Here is a 17,000-nt window from a genome sequence, read left to right on the forward strand (position 1 = left end):
AAAGTTAGTGAAATGAGAAGGAGCTGGATACAACAAGCAACCAATAGGTGGGCTGTTTTATCTGAATGGGGTTGGGGAGAAAAGCGCAGCATGTCTTCAATTAGCATAGCTTGCTATAGCTGTCTAGCAGCGCAGTGCTAGAGGCGTCACTACAGACGCGGGTTCGATCCCGGGCTGTATCACAACCGGCCGTGATCGGGAGTCCCATAGTGCGCCGCACAATTAGCCCAGTGTCGTCAGGGTTAAGGGAGGGTTTGGCCCGGGGGGGCTTTACAAGTAGGCCGTCATTGTAAATAATAATTTATTAACTGACTTGCCGAGTTAAATAAAGGTTAAATATAAATACTCCAGTCAAGACGGACACTGTTAAATGGGATGATGAATACCATTGTGGCTGCTACAAGTTAGCTCGTCTTGGCTGTAGCCGAGTTGCCTTTGCGTCTCTCTCGCCCTCTGTCTGTGCGCTACACACACTTCCCTCTGCAGCAAAAGAGAACGGTCTGAATATGGCAAGTGTTCAGGGTTCAATAGAGCGCCAGCATCTCTCCCTCGCGCCGCAGTGCTCAGGTTAAAAACGTAGCTACGTTACAAATATACATATTTTGCATATCTTACAAAAATTCATGATACTGTTTGAAAAGTCCAATTATTTCAAATCCCTATTCAATAGATCTGTATTGACTCTGAAGGGCAATTGTCGTGAGGCGTAAGAATACACATGCGTAAACTCAGCAAAAAAAAAAAGAACCGTCCCTTTTTCAGGACCCTGTCTTTCAAAGATAATTCGTAAAAATCCAATTAACTTCATAGGTCTTCAATCTAAAGGGTTTAAACACTGTTTCCCATGCTTGTTCATTGAACCATTAACAATTAATGAACATGCACATGGTCGTTAAGACACCAACAGCTTACAGACAGTAGGCAATTAAGGTCACAGATATGAAAACTTAGGACACTAAAGAGGCTTTTCTACTGACTCTGGAAAAACACCAAAATAAAGATGCCCAGGGTCCCTGCTCATCTGCGTGAACGTGCCTTAGGCATGCTGCAAGGAGGCATGATAACTGCAGATGTGGCCAGGGCAATAAATTGCAATGTCTGTACTGTGAGACGCCTAAGACAGCGCTACAGGGAGACAGAACGGACAGCTGATCGTCCTCGCGGTGGCAGACCACGTGTAATGACACCTGCACAGGATCAGTACATACTTCCGGCGCCGACAGAGATGGCCGCCTCGCTTCGCGTTCCTAGGAAGCTATGCAGTGGTTTGTTTTTTTACGTGTTATTTCTTACATTAGTACCCCAGGTCATCTTAGGTTTCATTACATACAGTCAAGAAGAACTACTGAATATAAGATCAGCGTCAACTCACCATCAGTACGACCAAGAATATGTTTTTCGCGACGCGGATCCTGTGTTCTGCCTTTCACCCAGGACAACGGAATGGATCCCATGCAGCGACCCAAAAAAACGACTCCGAAAAAGAGGGAAACGAGGCGGTCTTCTGGTCAGACTCCGGAGACGGGCACATCGTGCACCACTCCCTAGCATCCTTCTCGCCAATGTCCAGTCTCTTGACAACAAGGTTGATGAAATCCGAGCAAGGGTAGCATTCCAGAGGGACATCAGAGACTGTAACGTTCTTTGCTTCACGGAAACATGGCTCACTGGAGAGACGCTATCGGGGGCGGTGCAGCCAGCGGGTTTCTCCACGCATCGCGCCGACAGAAACAAACATCTTTCTGGTAAGAAGAGGGGCGGGGGCGTATGCCTTATGTCTAACGAGACATGGTGTGATGAAAGAAACATACAGGAACTCAAATCCTTCTGTTCACCTGATTTAGAATTCCTCACAATCAAATGTAGACCGCATTATCTACCAAGAGAATTCTCTTCGATTATAATCACAGCCGTATATATCCCCCCCCCCCCCCCAAGCAGACACATCGATGGCTCTGAACGAACTTTATTTGACTCTTTGCAAACTGGAATCCATTTATCCGGAGGCTGCATTCATTGTTGCTGGGGATTTTAACAAGGCTAATCTGAAAACAAGACTCCCTAAATGTTATCAGCATATCGATTGCGCAACCAGGGGTGGAAAAACCTTGGATCATTGTTACTCTAACTTCCGCGACGCATATAAGGCCTGGCCCCACCCTCCTTTCGGGAAAGCTGACCACGACTCCATTTTGTTGATCCCTGCCTACAGACAGAAACTAAAACAAGAGGCTCCCACGCTGAGGTCTGTCCAACGCTGGTCTGACCAAGCTGACTCCACACTCCAAGACTGCTTCCATCACGTGGACTGGGACATGTTTCGTATTGCGTCAGATAACAATATTGACGAATACGCTGATTCGGTGTGCGAGTTCATTAGAACGTGCGTTGAAGATGTCGTTCCCATAGCAACGATTAAAACATTCCCTAACCAGAAACCGTGGATTGATGGCAGCATTCGCGTGAAACTGAAAGCGCGAACCACTGCTTTTAATCAGGGCAAGGTGACTGGTAACATGACCGAATACAAACAGTGCAGCTATTCCCTCCGCAAGGCTATCAAACAAGCTAAGCGTCAGTACAGAGACAAAGTAGAATCTCAATTCAACGGCTCAGACACGAGGCATGTGGCAGGGTCTACAGTCAATCACGGACTACAAGAAGAAATCCAGCCCAGTCACGGACCAGGATGTCCTGCTCCCAGGCAGACTAAATAACTTTTTTGCCCGTTTTGAGGACAATACAGTGCCACTGACACGGCCTGCAACGAAAACATGCAGACTCTCCTTCACTGCAGCCGAGGTGAGTAAGACATTTAAACGTGTTAACCCTCGCAAGGCTGCAGGCCCAGACGGCATCCCCAGCCGCGCCATCAGGGCATGCGCAGACCAGCTGGCCGGTGTGTTTACGGACATATTCAATCAATCCCTATACCAGTCTGCTGTTCCCACATGCTTCAAGAGGGCCACCATTGTTCCTGTTCCCAAGAAAGCTAAGGTAACGGAGCTAAACGACTACCGCCCCGTAGCACTCACTTTCGTCATCATGAAGTGCTTTGAGAGACTAGTCAAGGACCATATCACCTCCACCCTACCCGACACCCTAGACCCACTCCAATTTGCTTACCGCCCAAATAGGTCCACAGACGATGCAATCTCAACCACACTGCACACTGCCCTAACCCATCTGGACAAGAGGAATACCTATGTGAGAATGCTGTTCATCGACTACAGCTCGGCATTCAACACCATAGTACCCTCCAAGCTCGTCATCAAGCTCGAGACCCTGGGTCTCGACCCCGCCCTGTGCAACTGGGTACTGGACTTCCTGACGGGCCGCCCCCAGGTGGTGAGGGTAGGCAACAACATCTCCACCCCGCTGATCCTCAACACTGGGGCCCCACAAGGGTGTGTTCTGAGCCCTCTCCTGTACTCCCTGTAAACCCACGACTGCGTGGCCACGCACGCCTCCAACTCAATCATCAAGTTTGCGGACGACACAACAGTGGTATGCTTGATTACCAACAACGACGAGATGGCCTACAGGGAGGAGGTGAGGGCCCTCGGAGTGTGGTGTCAGGAAAATAACCTCACACTCAACGTCAACAAAACTAAGGAGATGATTGTGGACTTCAGGAAACAGCAGAGGGAACACCCCCCTATCCACATCGATGGAACAGTAGTGGAGAGGGTAGCAAGTTTCAAGTTCCTCGGCATACACCACAGACAAACTGAATTGGTCCACTCACACAGACAGCATCGTGAAGAAGGCGCAGCAGCGCCTCTTCAACCTCAGGAGGCTGAAGAAATTCGGTTTGTCACCAAAAGCACTCACTAACTTCTACAGATGCACAATCGAGAGCATCCTGGCGGGCTGTATCACCGCCTGGTACGGCAACTGCTCCGCCCACAACCGTAAGGCTCTCCAGAGGGTAGTGAGGTCTGCACAACGCATCACCGGGGGCAAACTACCTGCCCTCCAGGACATCTACACCACCCGATGTCACAGGAAGGCCATAAAGATCATCAAGGACATCAACCACCCGAGCCACTGCCTGTTCACCCCGCTATCATCCAGAAGGCGAGGTCAGTACAGGTGCATCAAAGCTGGGACCGAGAGACTGAAAAACAGCTTCTATCTCAAGGCCATCAGACTGTTAAACAGCCACCACTAACATTGAGTGGCTGCTGCCAACACACTGACACAACTCCAGCCACTTTAGTAATGGGAATTGATAGGAAATGATGTAAATATATCACTAGCCACTTTAAACAATGCTACCTTATATAATGTTACTTACCCTACATTATTCATCTCATATGCATACGTATATACTGTACTCTATATCATCGACTGTATCCTTATGTAATACATGTATCACTAGCCACTTTAACTATGCCACTTTGTTTACATACTCATCTCATATGTATATACTGTACTCGATACCATCTACTGTATCTTGCCTATGCTGCTCTGTACCATCACTCATTCATATATCCTTATGTACATATTCTTTATCCCCTTACACTGTGTACAAGACAGTAGTTTTGGAATTGTTAGTTAGATTACTTGTTGGTTATTACTGCATTGTCGGAACTAGAAGCACAAGCATTTCGCTACACCCGCATTAACATCTGCTAACCATGTGTATGTGACAAATAAAATTTGATTTGATTTGAACATCACACCTGCGAGACAGGTACATGATGGCAACAACAACTGCCAGAGTTAAACCAGGAATGCATCATTGGACTGAGCTTGTTGTCATTTCAGGCAATCTCAACACTGCGTTATAGGGAAGACATCCTCCTCCCTCTTGTGGTACCCTTCAGTTTGTCTGTTGTTGAATCTTATGTTCATACAAATATTTACACATGTTAAGTTTGCTGAAAATAAACGCAGTTGACAGTGAGAGGACATTTCTTTTTTTGCTGAGTTTACATACATACAATGGCAAGAAAGTATGTGAACCCTTTGGAAATACCTGGATTTCTGCATAAATTGGCTATTAAATTTGATCTGATCTTCATCTAGGTCACAACAATAGATAAATACAGTCTGCTTAAACTAATAAAACACAAACAGTTATACGTTTTCTTGTCTTTATTGAACACACCGTGTAAACATTCTCAGTGCAGGGTGGAAGAAGTATGTGAACCCTTGGATTTAATAACTGGTTGACCCTCCTTTGACAGCAATAACCTCAACCATATGTTTTCTGTAGTTGCGGATCAGACCTGCACAACGGTCAGGAGGAATTTTGGACCAGTCCTCTTTACAAAACTGTTTCAGTTCAGCAATATTCTTGGGGTGTCTGGTGTGAACTGCTCTCGAGGTCATACCACAGCATCTCAATCGGGTTGAGGTCAGGAATCTGACTGGCCCACTCCCGAAGGCGTATTTTTTTTCTGTGTAAATCACCCAACTTCTGTTGAGCTTCATTTGGCAGACAGCCTAACATTCTCCTGCAAAATGTCTTGATAAATCGTTTTTCCATCAATCGCAAGCTGTCCAGGCCCTAAGGCAGCAAAGCAGCCCCAAACCACGACGCTCCCTCCACCATACTTTACAGTTGGAATGAGGTTTTGATGTTGGTGTGCTATGCTTTTATTTTCTCCACACATAGTGATGTGTGTTCCTTCCAAACAACTCAACTTTAGTTTAATCTGTCCACAGAATATTTTGCCAGTAGCGCTGTGGAACATCCAGGTGCACTTTTGCAAACTTCAGATGTGCAGCAATGTTTTTTTTTGGAGAGCAGTGGCTTCTTCTGTGGTTGTCCTCCTATGAACACCTTGTTTAGTGTTTTACGTATCGTAGACTCGTCAACAAAGATGTTACCATGTTCCAGAGATTTCTGTAAGTATTTTTCTGACATCCTAGGATTCTTCTTAACCTCATTGAGCATTTTGCGTTGTGCTCTTGCAGCCATCTTTGCAGGACGGCCACTCCTAAGGAGAGTAGCAACGGTCCTGAACTGATGATGAAATGATGAACATCAAGGTTTTTAGATACTTTTGTAACCCTTTGTGCAAGTCAACAATTCTAAATCGTAGGTCTTCTGAGATCTTTTGTTCGATGCATTGTTCACATCAGGCAATGCTTCTTGTGAATAGCAACTCAAAATGTTTTATTGGGCAGGGCAGCTCTAACCAAATTTTCCAATTGTCTCATTGATTGGACTCATTAACAGGTTAGCTGGACAGGTCAGCTGACTCCTGACTCCAATTAGCTAAGTCATTAGCCTAGGGGTTCACATATACTTTTTCCAACCTACACTGAATGTTTAAATTATATATGCAATATAGACAAGAGAAATACAATTAGTTTGTTATTAGTTTAAGCACACTGTCTATTGTTGTGACTTAGATCAGCTCAAATTTGATGACCAATTTATGCAGAAATCCAGGTAATTCCAAAGGGTTCACATACTTTTTCTTGCCACTACATAAAAACACACATATTATAATGCTTCAAAGCGCGTAGACATAGCCCCTGGTCACAATGAGGTCATTTGTTGTTTTCCTACAGACAGTGCGTCTCTACTGGGCTTGAGCCACATTTCTGTGAACAGCAGCATGACGGTGAATGACACGGCCTTGACCAATGCCACGCTCAGCCGGCTGGACACACCAGACCCTATCGACGCTCTGGACATCACAGTCGGCCCCGCAGAAGACTTGCTGGACGGCTGCAAGGTCAGTAGGCGGTCCTTTCAGCACTATATCTTGATATGAGCCACTTGCTGGAGATCCTATATCTCCCCATTAGAATACAAAAAATCGATTGAATTCTGTGATCCCCCCTCTATGGAGTAATCACAGGTTACTTTCCTCACTGAGGCCTTATAGAAATGTGCTAACCAGAAGTTCAATTCTGTTCACTTAGACATGTCATATACCTTTTGGATCTTTATTCCTTACTGTTTCTTATTGTGAAGCCACTTTGGCTTTTAGAAAACGCAAGTTGAATTTCCGCTGTCTTCCCCTGTAGCTGTACCTGTGTGGGCTGCCAGGGATGAGGCTGGAGAAGCTGCGTCGCCTGGTCAACATGGCCGGGGGCCTGCACTTCAACCAGCCCAGCGAGGAGCTCACCCACGTGGTCATGGGAGATACTGACCAGGAAACCAAGACCTTCCTGGCCAAAGCCACACACAGGTCAGTCAAGACCACAGAGCTGCTGTTAGACACATTCAGCCGTTGCATATTACACTTCGGTTGATAAGCTTTGTCATTTAAACCATAATTTGTTCAAGTACGGATATCACAAAGTTGGTGGCACCTTTTAATTGAGGAGGACGGGCTCGTGTGTAATGGCTGGAGCGTAATCGGTGGAATGGTGTCCATGTGTTTGATGCCATTCCATTTGCTCCATTCCAGGCATTATTATGAGTCGTCCTCCCCTTAGCAGCCTCCACTGACGGATATAGATGCAGGAAAGCAGTCTTGGATCCAAGCCCTTTAGATAGGTTTGCAAAATTCCCAGGTGTTGCAGAAATCCCAGTTGGAATATCCCTGGAATCAGGAGGGAATTAACAGGAAATCCAGAATCCACCACACTGTATTTCAGGAAAACCTGGGAATTTTGGATAATGGATTTGCAAACCAACCTGTTGTCAAGTAGGAAATAACCTATGATGGTTATCTTGTGCCTTGATGTGATCCCTTCTTTCTGATCTCTCCCCCAGGCCCCATGTCGTGACGGTGCAGTGGCTGTTGGACAGCTTCTCCAGAGGCAGCCTGCTCTCTGAGGGGGACTACCACCACCCGGCTTGTCTGCCCCCCGCCCCTTCAACCGTGGCCATGCCTGCCCCCCGCACCTCCGCTTCTCGTCCATCCTCCACCATCTCGGCTGCACCCCTTGCCCATGAACCAGCTACCCCTCGACACAGGAAGGCCGAGGAGGACATGCTCTCTCAGTACATGGATGACGACCAGACAGTGGGTAAGAGAGGAGCTCCTCTGTGTAGCAGCAAGACCACAACTCAAAGGGGTCACAGCACGGTCACCTGCAATCCCAGGTACCATGTACCACCATCATATCCTCCTAACTTCCTTTCTTCATCTGCTATTTCTCTCCTCCAACCCCAGTGGAGATGCCTCTACCAGCTGACAGCAGCATCCACAGGAGGCAGAGCTCTATAGCACCAGAGCCCTGGGTCTCAGCCCCAGGCCAGGCTTCTACTATAGCCGAAGTTGGGGCCGGAGCTGACACCACCCTGCAGGAGGCCAGTGAGGCGGGCCTATTTGCGGGGAAACGCTTCCTCCTGGTGGGCTTTGGGGCAGAGGCGGAGGCCCAGCTCTCCATGCTGGTGACGGAGAACTGTGGGAAGGTCCTGGTGGGGCGCACCCGCGCCGTGGCTGACTACGCTGTGGTACCCCTGCTGGGCTGCGAGGTGGAGGCCACTGTGGACGAGGTGGCCACTGATACCTGGCTGGTAAGAGAGGGAATGTTGACAAACATTCTGGCTCCATGTTTTTGATGTCTTTGGTGTGGGTGGGCTCTTCACGCCAAGTGTGTGTTATTCTTCATTAACCCATATTGTGTGTGTTTTAATCAATGTGTCTTTGTGTAGGCCATGTGTGTGGAGCAGCAGTGTGTGTTAGAGCTGGGCTCCCACCCCTTGTTCAGCCCTGTGTCAGTGATGGAGGGCCGCTCCCCTCTCAGAGACTGTGTCCTCTCAGTCAGCCAGTTCACCGGGGCAGAGAGGGAGTCCCTGGTAGAGCTAGCCAAACACCTGGGAGCCAGGTAACCACCACACACACACACGAGGAAGGACACAGTTTGCTCTTGTAGTATACAGGTTGCATAGTAGATAAATGGCACCAGCTGAAGTTAAAAATAATAAATAAAAGAATATCAAGGCTATAGTTCAAGTACAGCGGTTGCTAAGATGAAGGGCCACATTGTACACACGTTCATATGGACAGAGTATGTTCCAGCATTCTGTTATATTTAGTGTTTGAATGGTTTGTTTTTAAGAGATAATTGTGATATAATGGACACACTTGCATCAAAGGACTGCACATTTTCATATGGGCCGTAGGCGGATCCAAACTTTCCAATGAGACCTTAGGGAACTCGTAAGTCGATTCTTGATGAAGACACCATTAGCAGCAAATACAGCTGCAAAACTTTTCAGATAAATGCTTTGTTTGTTTTTTTTATTCTAATGTTAGTTATGCATCCTACTCAGTCACACACACACACTGGATATACAAGTCCCTTGTCACAAACAGACATGGATTGCACTGAGAACAAAATATCCTTGTGGCTTATCCGTCAAACTGAAAGCCTGCAACAAGAACCTTTTGGCGTATTTGAGCGTAGTTTCTCTTGTCTTACTACCTTCTCTCCTTTCCATATATCCATCCTCCGGACAGTGTCCAGGACTACTTTGTGCGCATGGCCAATCAGAGGAGGGGCATGCTGGCTAGTACCCACCTGGTTCTGCAGAGCCCAGAGGGCACCAAGTACCAGGCGGCCGAAAAGTGGGGGCTACCGGCCGTCACCCTGCGCTGGGTGCTGGAGTCTGCCAGGACGGGCCGGAAGGCAGAAGAGGGGCGATACCTGGTGGATTTGCCCCGTTCTCCAGGTCAGTCTGCCTCGCTATCAGACACTTCTTGAATGGATTTGAATTTAATGCCCGCATCAGTGGGGGGGATGAATGACGTTTTAGTCATTTCTGGGCCAGTGAAAGCTTAGCATTTCATTTATTGCGAGGGGATGAGTTTTCACAAACAGTTTATGCTCTGCTGTATGTGATAGATTTCACCATCTGAATCAGTGTATGTATTCCCTTTGTTCCCCAGAGAGAGAAGAGGAGAGTTTTGTGGGGGGTTCGCAGAAGCAATCCATGCCCCCTCCCCCAGCCCGTAACAAGTCCCCAGAGATTCCCCTGCTGGGCCCCCAGAGCGGGGCGGCCGTCACCCCCCTGGACACGCGCCGTTTCCAGAGTAAGGTGTTCCGCTCCGTGCTGGACCAGGGCCAGCAAGACAAGGACTGTACCACACCGGGAGGTCAAGAGGGGGACAGGAAAGCAGGGGGGCAGAAAGAATCCCCAGCGCTGCCGTTGGACACCCCCTCCCGTTTCCTCTGCCGAGACCAGCTCTTCAGACCCACCTTCAATGTCAAGGTAAGATTCACTTGTCTCAATAGTATACACAACTTTAAGAACACCTGCTTTTACTGTGACGGAATGATCAGGTGAAAGCTATCATCACGTATTGATGTCACTTGTTAAATCCACTTCAGCAGTGCAGATGAAGGGGAGAAGATTGGTTAAAGAAGGATTTTTAAGCCTTGATACAATTGAGACATGGATTGTGTATGTGTGCCCTTCAGAGGGTGAATGGGCAAGACAAAACATTTGTCGGTCGGCAGGGTCGGGCGGCAGGGTAGCCTAGTGGTTAGAGCGTTGGACTAGTAACCGGAAGGTTGCAAGTTCAAACCCCCGAGCTGACAAGGTACAAATCTGTCGTTCTTCCCCTGAACAGGCAGTTAACCCACTGTTCCTAGGCCGTCATTGAAAATAAGAATTTGTTCTTAACTGACTTGCCTGGTTAAATAAAGGTAAAATAAAAATATTTTTTTTTTAAGTGTCTTTTGAACAGCAGGTAATGTAGTGGGTGCTAGGTGCGCTGGTTTGTGTCAAGAACTGCAACGCTGCTGGGTTTTTCATGCTCAACAGTTTACCATGTGTATCAAGAACGGTCCACCACCCAAATGACTTCCAGCCAACTTGACACAACCGTGGGAAGCATTCGAGTCAACATGGGTCAGTATCCCTGTGGAACACTTTCAACACCTTGTGTAGTCCATGCCCCAATGAATTGAGGCTGTTCTGAGGGCAAAGGAGGGGGGGGTCTGCAACTAATTGACGGAATAATGTTGAGCATTGGGTGACCGTATTACCGTCACACCGGCAGTCACGAGTCATGACCGCATCAAATTCCACCTGACTGTTGAGTCATAGTAACTAAATTTAAATTACACAGTAGATGTTAATGCGAGTGTAGCGAAATGCTTGTGCTTCTAGTTCCGACAGTGCAGTAATAACCAACGAGTAATCTAACCTAACAATTCCACTACTACTACCTTATACACACAAGTGTAAAGGGATGTACATAAAGATATATGAATGAGGGATGGTACAGAACGGCATAGGCAAGATGCAGTAGATGGTATCGAGTACAGTATATACATATGAGATGAGTAATGTATGGTATGTAAACAAAGTGGCATAGTTTAGTGGCTAGTGATACATGTATTACATAAAGATGCAGTAGATATAGAGTATATACATATACATATGAGATGAGTAATGTAGGATATGTAAACATTATATTAAGTGGCATTAGGCTTCTCCCAAACTGCTCTAATGCCGCTGATGGTCGTTAGTACCTTACCAAACTTGCTAGCAGCCAATCGCTAATGGCCTAATACTCAGCGCGCTTGAACGCGGCTGGAAAGCACATAGCCTATTGAAATGTGTTCTTATAAGCCCAATCTCGTGTCGAAACAGAGTTTTGACTGGCTGCTTTTTAAGAGGATTGTAGCTTTCTCATGCTGCTATATTTATTTCTCAATTATTAAAATTAAGCACATTAACTTCCTGACTGATGTCTTGAGCTGTTGCTTCAATATCTCCACATACTTTTCCGTCCTCATGAAGCCATCTATTTTGTGAAGTGCACCAGTCCCTCCTGCAGCAAAGCACCCCCACAACATGATGCTGCCACCCCCGTGCTTCACAGTTGGGATGGTGTTGTTCTTCGGCTTGTAAGCCCTCTTTTCCTCCAAACATAAAGATGGTCATTATGGCCAAACAGTTCTATTTTTGTTTCATCAGACCAGAGGACATTTCTCAAAAAATTACTATCTTTGTCCCCATGTGCAGTTGCAAACCGTAGTCTGGCTTTTTTTATGGTGGTTTTGGAGCAGTGGCTTCTTCCTTGCTGAGAGGCCTTTCAGGTTATGTTGATATAGGACTTGTTTTACTGTGGATAGATACTTTTGTACCTGTTTCTTCCAGCATCTTCACAAGTTCCTTTGCTGTTCTGGGATTGATTTGCACTTTTCGCACCAAAGAACGTTCATCTCTAGGAGACAGAACACGTCTCCTTCCTGAGCAGTATGACGGCTGTGTGGTCCCATGGTATTAATACTTGCATACGATTGTTTGTACAGATAAACGTGGTACCGTCAGGCATTTGGAAATTGCTCCACGTTAAGCCTGGAGAGATTGACATGCATATTATTGTTTGCTCTCCAATGGTCAGGTGTGCTTCCCAGTTCTGAGCCGATTACAATTTTCCTTAGTCCCTCTTTGTGGCACCTGACCACACGACAGATCCGTAGTGCAGGTGTCACAAAACTATGGCCTGTAGAACATGCCTTGTTATATGTGGTAGTGGAGTAGGGCCCTGAGGGTGCACACTTAATGTTGTGAATGTATTGTAATGTTTAAAAAAAAATGTATACCTGCCTTAATTTTGCTGGACTCCAGGAAGAGTAACTGCTGCCAAGTGGGATCCATAATAAATACAACATTTATTGGTTGATGTCATTTTTTTTTTATTACAAAACCTAGAAACATGCAATTTTCTCATGTTGATGTTGTGGTGTTGCTGGAGATTAATATGAAGTTCAACATTTAGAAATGCCAAGAAAATGCCAGAAATGCTTTTTTTTATTAACTATCAATTACCCGGAGGCCGGCAGTTATTTGCATGACAAATCACCAGCTGACGAAAGGTCATAACCACCACAGCCCTAGTTGAGTATTATTTAAGCAATAAGGCACGGGGGGGGGGGGGGGGGGGTGTATGGCCAACTCCGCGATTGTGTCGTGCCAAAGAACAGCCCTTAGCCATGTTATATTGGCCATATACCACAAATTCCTGAGGTGAATTATTGCTATGATAAACTGGTTACCAACGTAATTAGGGCAGTAAAAAATACGTGGTATACGGTCTGATTGGCTGATAGCCGTGGTACAATCAGAATTCAGTGCTCAGTTTATAAATTGTAATAACACATCTTGAAACTATGTACTTGTATGATATTCCAGGCTGCGTTAGCAGCGTTGGACACACCAGGGGGCAGGTCACAGCAGAGTCAGAAGGTCGTGACCCCGCTGTCCGAGGTCATCGGGAGGAACCTGAAGGTGGCCCTGGCCAACAGCACCCGCAGCAACGACCCTGACCTCCAGGCCCTCTCAGCCAGCCCCCAGCTCAGCAAGGAGACACACAGAGTGGTACAGAACACACCCTACAGCCTTCACAGCCAAGTTCATACACTCACAAGCCCATGTAACTGACATTTACTCCTGAGGTGCTGACTTGTTGTACCCTCGACAACTACTCTGGTGGTTATTTGACCATGCTGGTAATTTATGAACATTTGAACATCTTGGCCATGTTCTGTTATAATCTCCACCCGGCACAGCCAGAAGAGGACTGGCCACCCCTCATAGCCTGGTTCTGCTCTAGGTTTCTTCCTAGGTTTTGGCCTTTCTAGGGAGTTTTTCCTAGCCACCGTGCTTCTACACCTGCATTGCTTGCTTTTTGGGGTTTTAGGCTGGGTTTCTGTACAGCACATTGAGATATCAGCTGATGTAAGAAGGGCTTTATAAATACATTTGTTTTGATGTACACAGTTTCTTAAATGCCTGTGTGACGTTTGTTTGTTTGCCTTTAGGTGGAGGAGGAGGCTGCTGCCCTGACTGGTGTGGTGATCTGTGTGAGTAAGAAACTGAGCAAGAAGCAGCGGGAGCTCAACGGCATCGCTGCCTCATTGGGAGCTGACTTCAGGTACTCCCCTCAACTCAACATGCTCGCAACTATGTCTACAATGTTAGTAATGCCAGTCACAACACTTGCCATTAATGATGCATGTCCCTCTATGATCCAATACTGTGTGTGTGTGTGTGTGTGTGTGTGTGTATGGGGTCCAGGTGGTCGTGTGACGACACCGTGACGCACTACATCTACCAGGGTCGTGTGGGGGACAACACGCGGGAGTACAGGGCTTTGAAGGAGAGAGGGGTGCATGTTGTGTCCCAGCACTGGCTTCAGGCGGTACGGAAGGTTTTCATTACACACATAAACACAAATGTACTTGCATGAAGTATACGACAGGCACGCTCCATTCTTATATCAGATGTAACAGTCACAAAAGTGTTGCTGTAGTTTGTCTGTGTGGTTTTGTGTGTGTGCGCTCAGTACTGACTCGTTGATGTTGTCTGTCTCCAGTGTGCTGAGGATCAGAGGCACGTGTCGGAGTCTCTCTACCCGTTCACCTACAACCCCAAGATGAGCCTGAACCTCAGCCAGGTGCCTCCTGACAGTAGCCAGAGGTCACCCCCTGCCACCCGCACCACAAAACTCAGAGACCTCACTGAGGCCCAAGAGAACAGGGTACATTCCTTACAGAAACCGCTCACTCTAGATATGGGGCTGTATTGAGCATCTTTGCGTAGGAGTGCTGATTTAGGACCTTCGCCTCTCCCGAGTCCCATCATTCCTGTACGGACAAGGCTGTAACTACCAATTGGATATCACGAAAAAGGGGTAAAATGTACCCCCCCTAAAAAATCTTATTCAATGTGTTCTAAAAGGCAAAACTGATCCTAAATCAGCACTACTACTCTGTTATGCTTGATACTTAAGGCCCCTGTATATTTGTTCAATGGTTTGAGTGTCTGGAAAATGGTGCAGGGAGACTGTCAGTTCAAAGCTTCACATCATAACCTTGTCCCCCTCAGCCTGAAGATAATGCCGTAGAAGACGCCACAACCTCCCATCACGTCAGTGGAGAGACTGATCAAGAGCAGGGCCGGGACAATGCAGAGAAGGAAGGTGGGGCTCTTATACACTGATGATCCACTGGTCTACCCTTCTGTACCGTAGCTCAAGTGCTTTGAATTGAAACGTTCCGGGTCCAGACTAATGAACTCTTGCTGAGACCACTGGTATAAACCTTTTAGAAAACAGCTAATGAACAAAATTCCTTGTTTTTGCCTATCTGTTTCACACACGTCCATGTGCTTTTAAAGAAAAAGATGGCGGACAATTATACAAAATGTACGTTTTATATTAGTTTATTGTTAAGTAAAATAAGTGTCTCATGGTCTTTGTCAAATAGCTCTAATTTACCCTCCATTACTGTCATAAAAGATGGTGGATAAATTAATGTCGTACTCCGGACGTTTTAAAATTATCCCAGTACCAATCTGCTTAAGGGGTAGCTCTCCCATAGACACCAATGCGATAGTAGCTGTGTCTGGTCTTCTTAGTTCGTTGACTATATGAACCAGGAAAAATGAGTGGGACGTCTCACTTCCTCTTCTATCTCTGCTATCACTGTCATTTGCCATCCTCCATTAAGGTGGTATAAATGGAATCTTAGTGAAGTGCGGGTTCAAGACCCCTTGTGACAAACTTTTAGTTTTTTGTTGGGAAAAAACTACTGCTGGTCCTCAAGTAAATTACGCATGTGTTGAAGTACAACATATAATGATGCATGTAACATGTACATTTAAATGTACAGGACTATGTAGTATGAATATTAGCAGTGTGTTTGTCTACGAGGCTGGCGATAGAAGCAGCTCCTCATTAATCTTCCAGGTGCTGGCTGCGCTTCCCTTCTCAACACACCAACACAGTAAGTGTAACTTCTACATTTCAATGTACAAAATATAGATCCTCTGAGATTTTGAACCCTTGCTGCAAACTGCGAAATATACCAGATGCTAGGCTCGCTAAACTGTTCTATTTGACTAGTAGTTCCAACATGAGGTTTAGTTACTTTGACTAGCAGATTGTGCCGTTTCACTTTTGGTAAGGGTTCTTTTATTGAAACGTTTTTGATTACGTCTGACCATGTACAACCAAGTCTACTTTTAGTGGGTGATTCTTTTTTTATTTTTTTTATAGTGCCAAGATGGCTAATTGTCAAATCAAATGTATTTATATAGCCCTTCTTACATAAGCTGATATCTCAAAGTGCTGTACAGAAACCCACCCTAAAAGGAAAAACTCCCTAGAAAGGCCAAAACCTAGGAAGAAACCTAGAGAGGAACCAGGCTATGAGGGGTGGCCAGTCCTCTTCTGTCTGTGCCGGGTGGAGATTATAACAGAACATGGCCAAGATGTTCAAATGTTCATAAATGACCAGCATGGTCAAATAATAATAATCACAGTAGTTGTCGAGGGTACAACAAGTCAGCACCTCAGGAGTAAATGTCAGTTGGCTTTTCATAGCCGATCATTAAGAGTATCTCTACTACTCCTGCTGTCTCTAGAGAGTTGAAAACAGCAGGTCTGAGACAGGTAGCACGTCCGGTGAACAGGTCAGGGTTCCATAGCCGCAGGTAGAACAGTTGAAACTGGAGCAGCAGCACGGCCAGGTGGACTGGGGACAGCAAGGAGCCATCATGCCAGGTAGTCCTGGGGCATGGTCCTAGGACTCGGGTCCTCCTTGTGACATATTTTCCAATGGGAAAAGCTAACAGCTTGCAAAGTTCTAAAAGGTTTAACCGGTGGTCTAAGCAAGAGTTTGTAATTATGGACCCTCCTGGTTCATACCGAATGAGGCTGTTGACTGATAAAAAGTTTCAATTGAATATCCCGTGAGTGCAGGTCCCCAAAACACACATACATACACACTTCACTTTCTTTCATTCCCCTCATCCTCTGACCGTCTCTGTCTTCCAGACCTGTCAGAGACCCTGGAGATGAGGGAGAAGCTCCAGAGGCAGCTGCAGGAGATCATGTCAGCCACCAAGAAGACCACCAGCAGGCGCTCTTCAGCCCGCCTGGGCTCCGGGGGGACTGACTCTCATCCCCATACCCCTGGCCGCAACGCAAACGCCCGACGCACTCTGGAAGCACTGCGGTATGAGACCCCAACAGACCAGGGGGCTGCGAGACATCAGAATAATCTTCAATTAACCTTCACTATTCAGTTTCCCTATGCCAATGACCAGATCTGTGTCC

The 17,000-nt window shown here is 46.5% G+C and overlaps 1 protein-coding gene across 1 annotated transcript in view; it reads left to right on the forward strand.

Annotated features, from left to right (window-relative positions):
* The window catches only part of topbp1 (DNA topoisomerase II binding protein 1), a 38,011-nt gene that overhangs the window by 7,425 nt on the left and 13,586 nt on the right, over positions 1-17,000 (forward strand). The window contains exons 8-20 of the mRNA XM_021562861.2: positions 6,532-6,698; positions 6,994-7,157; positions 7,688-7,944; positions 8,091-8,437; positions 8,576-8,748; positions 9,384-9,595; positions 9,813-10,135; positions 13,073-13,258; positions 13,702-13,814; positions 13,958-14,081; positions 14,256-14,420; positions 14,768-14,861; positions 16,719-16,899. Of these exons, the coding sequence (XP_021418536.2) occupies positions 6,532-6,698; positions 6,994-7,157; positions 7,688-7,944; positions 8,091-8,437; positions 8,576-8,748; positions 9,384-9,595; positions 9,813-10,135; positions 13,073-13,258; positions 13,702-13,814; positions 13,958-14,081; positions 14,256-14,420; positions 14,768-14,861; positions 16,719-16,899 (2,506 nt within the window). The remainder of the gene's footprint in view (positions 1-6,531; positions 6,699-6,993; positions 7,158-7,687; positions 7,945-8,090; positions 8,438-8,575; positions 8,749-9,383; positions 9,596-9,812; positions 10,136-13,072; positions 13,259-13,701; positions 13,815-13,957; positions 14,082-14,255; positions 14,421-14,767; positions 14,862-16,718; positions 16,900-17,000) is intronic.

This window comes from Oncorhynchus mykiss, chromosome 15, assembly GCF_013265735.2.
Source record: "Oncorhynchus mykiss isolate Arlee chromosome 15, USDA_OmykA_1.1, whole genome shotgun sequence".
NCBI classification, from domain to species: Eukaryota; Metazoa; Chordata; class Actinopteri; order Salmoniformes; family Salmonidae; genus Oncorhynchus; species Oncorhynchus mykiss.